Below are 9,628 nucleotides of genomic sequence, written 5' to 3'. Positions count from 1 at the left end.
GACACACAAAAATTAGTTTTAGGGAGGTATTCTGAAAATTAATTTGCCCAGGATATCAGCAGGCAGTATATTGTGCAAGTCCACTCAGGAAGGGTTGTTTGGGTAGACAAAAGTCCTTACCACTTTACAACTAGATCTGCAATGTAAATAAGAAAAACTTAAATGTCTTTCTGCCCAGGTACTGACAGCCCTGCAGGTTTCTAGCACATGACAAGTATCAATTGAGATGTACTTAACAGCAATACCTCCAGGACTACAGCAATACAGATTCTTGCAGTTGTCAGCACATAAAGCGGGGAAACCTACAGGTTCAGAGAAGCGTACAGCAGGCTCTTGGATCATACTTTACAGATCTTGAGGTGTGGGTACTTAGGTAAAAAATCATATAGGTCTGGGTCAGCTGTTTCCAAGATCCATTGGAAACAATTGTAAGGATTGCTGTAAAGTGCCATAAATGGGCAGTGTTATGAATTGGCAAACCTACTGGGAAGTTCATTATTTTCCTCACCTGGGAATGTTTTCACATGAAGCAACAAAGAAACTATTGACTCTACTAAACAGTGAAGAATTTCATAATGTATCCCATCACAAGAGAAAGGTTATTGCATTGTAATTTAGAATGTATCTGGCAAAATCCCCATTGCCATTTATTGGAGAAGTAAATACTGGCAGGACTGGAATGTGATTTTCCTTTACAGATACCTGCACCACGCCTCTTGGTGTCATCTTTGAACAAGAAGTAACATTTAAGGTCTCATCAGTTTATCATCTGGAAGGTCAGGCATTCCAGAATCTTACAAGTTAAATACAAATCTTTAAGCCCTGTGGTCTAGCTTTATTCTTCTTCCACTTTGTAAGAATATTACAATCTTAGATGTTTGCTTTATAATGGTATGAATGAAACCTAAGGTATTTGCAAACTCTTTTAATGATACTTTGCATAGTGTCTTGCAGTTTCTTTTTCAAATATTGTTTCATACATGATCAAAGAACTAAGAAGGTCATACTACATTTGGAAAACTAGGTAAACAATAATCAGACATTTATATTGCTAATTGTTTACCGAGCATTGAAAGAGTGTTCATCACTGCATGAAGAGTCTGCAGCATTTCAGATTTTTTTAGTGTGTGATTTAGAAGTCTCCCATTGTTTACAGAAAGCGACCATGGTTTGCAATAACCACACCAAATTTTTCCTCTCTCTTACAAAATGGTTTCACAGGGCAGTGTGTGCTGGTTGTCACTTGCCACTGATGAAACGGGGAAGGTTCTGTTCCCCAGCCCTGCAGTCTGTCACAAAGTACGATGCATCTGCACACAGAAGTCTCTTATCATAATCACCACAGACCTGATTCAGCACAAACTATTTAGGTTAATGTTAGCAAGTCTTAGTAGCATTTTTCTTATGAGCCTGGTTCACTCTGACTGAATCAAAGTAAGAAATGATGACTTAAGCATTTGTGCAGGTAGAGTTATCAAGGCACTAACCACCTACAGGCGAGGGTGCTGAGTGGTGGAAAGTTCACATGCAGCCAGAACAGTGAAGCAGCAGCTTCAAAATTAATATTAAACCCTGCATTCATAATCTAGGCAAACCATTACCACTAATAAAGTACCAGCATAGAATGATCTTTGACTACTTTGCCTAATCCAGTAAAAAGCTCCACAACAAGCTTAGTCCTTAAAATAAACATGAAGCACAGAGTAAGTTGCCATGCAGAATAATTACATTTCCTGCATATTGACTGTAACAAGAGATTTAGCAGATCTTACTGCTAACAGCTCTCCATTGTATCCTCATCATTAGTGCAAACTTTGCATCTAATGTTGCTCCTCTCTACTCTTCTAAGCTGCCTGCAATTATCTGATCAATGAACTGGTTTGGATTTGGCAGATGAGCGAGTCTCACATTTATGCTACCTTGTTGTGGCTTCATTTTGCTTAAATCTAGTGGGTCTTTTTGTTTTGTTGGGATTTTTTTGTACGTAAAGATTGTTGATTACAAAACATTTTGTTCACAGAGTAACAGGTTTAGCAAAATTTCTTGAGTTGCAGATGGGGCTCTACCTGGACTGCTGGGGTATGAAGGACCCCGAAAGCTCTGTGTTCTCAGCTAAAGCAGCACCTTGTATTGCAGGACTCCACGGTTTGCAACTGATCCCATGACTAGGTGGAACAACCCTGAGGCTGTGGTACAAGGGATCCCTGGTTGCCCAGATCTCTGCTGTGAAACCCCAAATTGCTAACGTGGTTTGGGTTTCAACACCCTCCCTGGTACTAGAGCCAGGGCTGAAGAGTTACAGACTCCACTGCTGCAGACTCGGGACACGGAACCAGGAAACTGTGGAATAAGAACCCAGGGAAGGTGTTTCTAATGAGGTCAATGACAGTGAAGCAGCCCCAGGCATTCAGCAGCAGTATACCTCAGACATATGTAGGAACTCATTACTCATTTATCATTAGTCAAGACACACTGCCGGCCAGTGAAGGCTTCTAATATTTGCAGTTTTACTGTGGCAGAAAGAAAGCAAGCAGTAACCTATTCTGACCACTTTAGGGCTGGATGTGTTTGTGGTAAGATGGGAGCAGCCTTTAAGAGTTAACTCAACATTTAAACCAGGAACAAATAATTGCAGAGTCATGGAACACAGTGTCCACAGTGGTATGTGAAGGTAGCTGCATCTCAGCATGAAACACACTCTAAGAATGAAATAATCAATCAAGAATCTTTAAAGACAAAACTACTGACTTCTTGTAGCCAAATTCACTTTTCAAGCAGTATCAGTCAGTAAGTATGTTTGTAAATCAGACTATAGGTCTGTACAGATCAGCAGTGTTTTAAATATATTTTAGTTAGAGATCCTACTTTAACTGCTTCTTTAATAGCATACTTAAAAACAACAAAAAAGCACCAAAAACCTACCCCTAAAACCCAGACGCTTCTCCCTCCAAAAGCCATGTGTTTACTATATTGGTAAAATACACGAATAGGAGCATTACCTTCAACAGAGCAGCGCTGTTGCTCATGTAAGAATAGTAGTTAAGTTTCCTGGCAGGTGCTAGACTGATGTGCAGTAACTCCAGGAACGTATAAATATGGCTGGTTATCAAAACCAATTCTCTCTGAAAAACACAAAAATACAGATGAAGAGTAGTCCTCCTAATTTGTTTCATTACAAATTAGTTCTGTTTTGAGGAGAAATAAGATTTCATTGTATGCAGTCATTTTTCCACTCCTCCTTGAACACCAGCTTCACCAACTGAGCTGATGTGTCAAGCCAGGTGAATGGTTGCAGGGGAGCTAGTTAATCTCTGTGGTTAGGGAACCCACTGGAAAACTTACCTTTGTCTGTGAAGAACTGGCATTTTGGCAGCACTTCCTCATTATGCATAAGACAAAAGCAGTATTTGGTTGATAGCATCTGGGATGCAATGAGACACAAACTCTTGTCCTTTTGCATACCTGTATGGATTTCTTTTTATTATTCGGGACTGGAAACTAGGAGAGTCAAACAAAACTCTGAGTGACAAAGGAGTTGCTTTTTACTGTGTGCTGTTGTTTAGCAACATCATTCTTAGTATAATTTGCACCTTATTTTTCCCCACACTTTTGCTCTGTAAGTCCATAATGGAACATTTTCCATTTCAGTACTAAAAAAATCAATTTCCTCTCAGTTTTGTGAACCATATACTCCACAGGAACTATATTTCTGGACAATTTGTTGTATGTCTGCTGAATCCAAGACATAACAGCACTGATTGAATGTGTTTCTTAGTTGTGCCATAAGCAAGTCTCTCTATAACAAATGCTGCCAGCTGCTGAGTTGCAGGGCATATCATGGCCAACCTACGGGGCTGAGATTCTTGGAAGGGCTGTAAAATTCTGAGGGCAGGAGTTAGAGCTCAGGCCTCAGCATGTGCCTGACTTCAGAGAAACTTATAGTCATAGCAGAAGGACACCACCAGAATGTAATTTTATTTTTTTCTTAAGCAACAATGTTAGCAATGTAGGTAGGTTTCATCTCCCAAGTGAGAACTTATCGTAGTGGGTACAAAACTATGAATAGTCAGGGCAGCCTTGATAGTGAAAATGTTTAAACATAAAATCCAAAAATAATAAATAAGAATACAGAAAAGATTGCAGTCATATTGGCCAATTGGCATGTGAAAATATAGTCTGGTTTCTGAAATTTTAAATGATTAGCACCACTTAGCTCCAGCAGGGAAAGTCTAAGGATTATTTTTATTTAGTGATAGTATTTTGCATAATAGCAGTCAATTATATTCCTCAGGCATGCAAATTATGATTACCTAGACATATGCTATCTCAGTCTCTGACCTTCTGTGACTATTATACTACTCTTTCCTCATGCAAATTGCTCAAGTCAAACTCTTAAGGAGACTTTTAAAGATGTAAGTAGTATAGTACACACACACAGAGGTACACACTATTCTATACAAATATTTTATTAAAAATTATTCTGGAGTGGCCTGTAACAAAACTATAGCCATGTAAAGTTTAAAAAAAAAAAAATCAAGACAAAATGGTATCTATTATAATCCATTTTCTGTCATTCCAAAAGTCTGGTCAGTGCCCAGATGTGAACAGTTAAACTTGCTGTCTATCTATGTATGCTGCAGGCTATCCAGTTTGAGACATTAGTCTACATAAATGTGGAACTTGACTCAAGTCTTGGTTTGAAAAAATATATATATTTTGAAATTTTGTTTGTGGCTACAGTAGAGTGTAGGAAAAATAAGCATTATTTCTAATATTTACACAAGGACAAACAGCATGGACTTTTACAAAATGAAAAAAAAATACAGTACAGGGACTTTTTACAATATCTGCCATTGATACTTTGAAAGATCCAGCCTTTGGAATTGAAACTCAGAGACAGTTAAACTTTCTACCTCCCCTTCCTACCCCCCCGCCCCTCCAATATTCAAATTCTTTAGTCAGTAGAAATGATTCATGTAGAATGTTAAGATAGAACAAAAGTGTTTTCTTCTCAGAAAACACATGTAGTAAATATATCTATGTATATATTCAGGACAAATCCTGTTTTTCTTACGTGAATAGAATTGCATGTGTAAGGCCCCCCCCCCCCCAAAAAAAAAAAAATTGACCCTGTAATTAGAATTGAAAACATTTAAGATCCAACTGCACCAGCAGAAGACAATTCCATTAGATTTTGTTATGCCTCCCTTCAGTTTCAGAATGACTGTTGTGTCCATGATGATGCTAGTTTGCTTCATAGCCATATTCCCCTTGGGGTTGAAAGGGGATCAAAATTTAGAAAATATATGCACTAGTATGAGAGAAAACCAAAAATACAGCTCTCACCATTCAAGTGTTGGTTGTTACTCACTATACAGTAGTTTTTATTATAGACCCTTCAGTGTCTCAGAAGAGCTTTGGTCAAATAAGAACTTGTTATAAAGAATGTCTAGTACAGTCAGCCTATATCAGCAAGAGAGGATATTTAGAGATATAACCACATTTATTTTAGCACTTTAAAAGCATATCAATATTAGTACCATGCCAGAAAAAGCTTCATGCCTAAGGCAAACAGTAACTTCTCAAGGATGTCTGTAGAGGACCATGCTTAGCAGCAATACAAGCACAGTGTCTCAGGAAAACTCTTCACTACTCTTGCTGTTATGATCCCTGATTTTTTAAGTGGAGCTGCCGAATGTGGATTGTTTGTGATTTCAATAATTATAATGGGTAACAAGTTTGCGGCTGTCAGAAGGTAGGATGCAGTGGGGGTCCCAAAGACAACAGGCTAACACTAATCATCTGCCCACAGATAATTTCCTCTCATAAATAGCTATACTTGGGTGTCTTAGAATCCTTCATTTAAACCTCTGTTCCTTCCCTGGAATACAGCATGTTGTTTGTGCTGATACTGCTGTAAAAATGGCTGTTAAACTGGTTGAGCACAGAGTTGCTGTAGCCAAGGTGGCTAGAAGGCATGGAATTGGACCACTCTCCCACACCATGACTGGGGATATTAGAGATTGGAGAGTAGGAATTAAAGCCTACCATGTTCTGTCCCATTTTGTCAATGGGTTCAGAGTTGAGTCCTAAAGGCACTGAACGGCTCCCTGAGTTAGAGCCATTAACATATGCAGTCATACTGGAGAGGAAGTTACTGAGGCATGGGCTACTGGAAGATGGAGATGAAGATCCTTTCTCAGGTGAATTGTCAGTCCCAGGTGATGAGTTTTCCAAGATATCCTGATGCTCTACAGCTTTGGGGCTGCCAGCCAGTGCACTATCCTCTGATTTCTCAGATGCAAGAGTGGCAGCACTAGCACCAATGTCAGACTTCCTTTTCCTCTTCCTGCGAAAGTTTCCATTGTCAAACATCTTTTCACAGTTCGGGTCCAGAGTCCAGTAATTCCCTTTTCCTGTCAAAGGGGACAAAATCACATTTTTAGTTTAAAAATATGCACACAGACTGAAAAGAGCAGTCTTCTAGGGCTTTATAATGTTTCTCTCATTTCACAGAAACAGAACAATTGCATGAGCAAAAAACATATGTATTTTTTAATCACACAAAAGCAGAAGTCTGTTGAATTCAGAAAGAAGTGTAAAGTTTTGGGCTATATCCTTTAGCCCTGACTCTTCACACAGGTAAAACTACAAATGGAGCCAGTGGGAGTGCTTTATGTTTTCTTTTCTTTTCTTGGTGAGGGAAGAAAGTTTTCAGTACATAGCTGGTCCTCTGAATTTACAGCAGGGAGTAATCAAATCCCATACTGGGCTGCTCCTCCAGATTCAGTGGGGTAGGATAGATTTCTAACAAGACAGAACCAGATTTTTTGCCCTCTGTGGCAGCATAGTGGAATGTTTTTTAAATGCTCCCAATGGCTCTTAACAGCTATTGATAGAAAACAATAAATAAAGGAACAATCTGACAGCGTATCAGCCAAGGAGTTAGAAACAGCAGAGGTGTGATTCCAAGCAAAATGCTATTTAAAACAAACAAAATAAAAGCAGCCTGCTCTCCTCTTGAGAATTATTGTTGACTCCCTAAAACTACTGATTTCTTTGACAAATCTGAGTTTGCCTTATCCCCTTTCTATTAATTCCCAGTTAAGTTCGACAAGTCATATGCATTACACCAAATGGGTTTTGAATGTGACTTGCTCAGTTAGACTTCTCCTGTGCTTGCTGAGCCTCATGCTCAGCACATTGATCCATTCTCAAGAAGACCTAGAGCAGTGGAGAATCCCCTTCCCTGCAGAGGTTTAATAGCAGCACTGATTCAGACCTCAACTATGCATAGCTGCCTTCTAATTCAGACCTATGAAAATAGAAGAGCTACTATGTATGTCCTGTATCTAGCCTATTATGTCTCTTTAAAATGTATTAGGTGTTTTAAAATTAATTAGGTTTAATTGGGGGGGGGGGCGGGGGGGAGATCTATACCTGGATCATCTTCGTCTCGGGGCACCTTCTTGAAGCAGTCGTTGAGAGACAAGTTGTGCCGTATGGAGTTCTGCCAGCCAGCTTTGCTTTTGTTATAAAATGGGAAGTTGTCAGCCACATACTGGTAGATCTGACTAAGAGTCAGCCGCTTTTCAGGTGCTCCATGGATAGCCATGGCAATAAGTGCAGAGTAGGAATAAGGTGGTCTAACCAACTTCATGAGCTCTTCTTGGGATGGGAGAGGAAGCCAGCCAAGGTCAGTTCCTCCCAAGCCGTGCATGTTAGGCAAGAGCTGCCTTTGCATCCCGTATGACTGAGGAATGAAGGGACTGGCATTGGGTCCTGGGAGATATGGTGGTGGGGTAATAGAAGGTCCATTTAGCCAGAGATAAGGATTGGGAGTGGTGTTGTAATCCGTTGTCTCAAAGGTGCTCGGTCGCTGTGGACTAGGGATGTTCTGTGGATGGAAAAAGTTCTCATAGTAGATACTCATCTCTGGAGGTTCTTGACCAATATTTGGAAATTGTGGGCTGCAGCGTGGTGGAGAGTGCGTTTGTGGATCAAAGGAGCTCATGCTCTAACACAGGCAGCTGATAAGTTATGACACACCTGTGCTAGTGCTCCTTTCCTGAGACAGGTGCATCACCTGTGCCCTTCCCTACCTACTTATGCACCTGTAAATGTTTCAGCTTGTGCTGCAGGCTCCACCCCACCGCCCTGAATGGCTGCAGATGAGGACGATATCCTTTTTGGAATGCTGGCAGTCCCAGCCAGTCATTGATGTCACATCAGCCAAACGTGAAAGTTACAACTGTTTATCTTCTCAAATGAATGAAGGAATTTTCCACTGATGTGATGCACATAAAGAAATCCTAAGGTGCCTTGAAGTTAAAACTCCTCATCAGAAATCCTCCTTTTTCTACCTTTCACAATGAGGCTCTAGCATTTAATATTTCTTTCTTTTTAAAGAAAAGCCATTTTGTTATGCTGCTAGTAACACCTCAGAATGCAAAAGCCATTGCCACTTGTCAATGAAACAGTAGGCATATATATATACTTAGAAAAAAAGAAAAAAAGAAAAAGGTCAGATCTCCTTCTCTTTCTGTAATTTTAATTGCAGAGTTGCTTGTACTTCCCCCTAGGCAATCACAGTACTACAGGCAAATTCTGTAGCTGGTTACTCACGTGAGTAATCTTACTGATATAAATGGAATTACTCCCTAAAGTAAGGATTAATCTTGTGAGAAAAAAATTCAAGCTTAATCATCAAACCTTTCTTTAGACCTTAAATTGGTGAACTGAGATGGGAAATCATTATTTGCTGCTTCCTCTTTGCTGCAGGATTGGTGCAGAGAGCTCATAAAACCTCTTCGCAGAATTTCCAAGCAGCAAAGAGGCAGTGTTCAGCACAGCTCTTTTCAGCTAAGTTCCAATAACTTCATTTGTATCTATACAGACGAAAGTTAATTCCTTAAAATTAAGTAACAAGGAAAAACTTCTAGCCCTTTTATGACTGGGAAAAATACTTGCTGCCTTGCATGGCACCCTGCACTTTCGAAGGAGGAAAAAGCAGAGCTTCAATCTCACCGACATCTGTCTCAGAATGAAAACAGCTCTTACAACTGTGTCACTGCAAGAAAGACTGCACTGTAGTTAAAAGCATAGTTGCAGTTCCCTTCAGAAGAGATATTTGCATATTTTTTTAAAATACATATATTTGGAACTTGACTCTGCCTTAATAACCCATGCAATTAAATAAAGTCCTGGTATGACAAGGCCTTTAAAGTGGCCCCAAGTCCTATAATTTCTACAGAAACATGAGTTTCGACCTGTAGATTTGAATTCCTGGCTGTACCAAAGACTTTTTTGCTTTGTCACACATTCATCAATTCACTTAATCTTTTGTGCTGCAGCACCACCAAGATTTCCCCCCTAAACACTAGTGGTTCACCAGTGTCATGTTCATATTGTTGTTGCTTTGAAAGGTATGAAAAAAATTTCACTGGAAATACAACTGAAATACTGCATACAGAGTGACAAAGCTAGCCAATTTGCCAGCTCAGAAATGCATCTCTACAGCTGTTATTGAAAAAATACATGCTTTCACTGCACATAAAATGACTTGTACTGCAACTATGGACAAACAAGTTGCTATTTTAATTTTGAATGACTGAGACTTCAGCGTTTG

General features: G+C 39.6%; 1 protein-coding gene across 2 annotated transcripts; it reads right to left on the bottom strand.

The window, feature by feature from the left end:
• Positions 1-5,862: 5,862 nt before the first annotated feature.
• On the bottom strand, positions 5,863-8,014 carry FOXI1 (forkhead box I1). Of its 2 annotated transcripts, none has more exons than XM_075056707.1 (2): positions 7,441-8,014; positions 5,863-6,416 (listed from the first exon to the last, which is right to left on the bottom strand). In XM_075056707.1, exons 1-2 carry the CDS (start codon positions 8,012-8,014, stop codon positions 5,863-5,865), a joined length of 1,128 nt encoding a protein of 375 aa, XP_074912808.1. The 2 variants fall into 2 exon arrangements, with proteins under 2 accessions (XP_074912808.1, XP_074912809.1); XM_075056708.1 differs by having other exon boundaries at positions 5,863-6,137; positions 7,444-8,014.
• Positions 8,015-9,628: the final 1,614 nt, after the last annotated feature.

This window comes from Buteo buteo, chromosome 24 (assembly GCF_964188355.1).
Source record: "Buteo buteo chromosome 24, bButBut1.hap1.1, whole genome shotgun sequence".
Lineage (NCBI taxonomy): Eukaryota > Metazoa > Chordata > Aves > Accipitriformes > Accipitridae > Buteo > Buteo buteo.
This window is presented reverse-complemented; position numbering and strand designations above follow the sequence as displayed.

Coding starts and splice junctions, on each gene's coding strand:
- FOXI1 (XM_075056707.1), bottom strand. CDS start 8,014: ATGAGCTCCTTTGATCCACAAACGCACTCTCCACCACGCTGCAGCCCA. Junction 6,417..7,440: donor CCGAGACGAAGATGATCCAG/GTATAGATCTCC, acceptor CCCCTTTGACAG/GAAAAGGGAATTACTGGACT.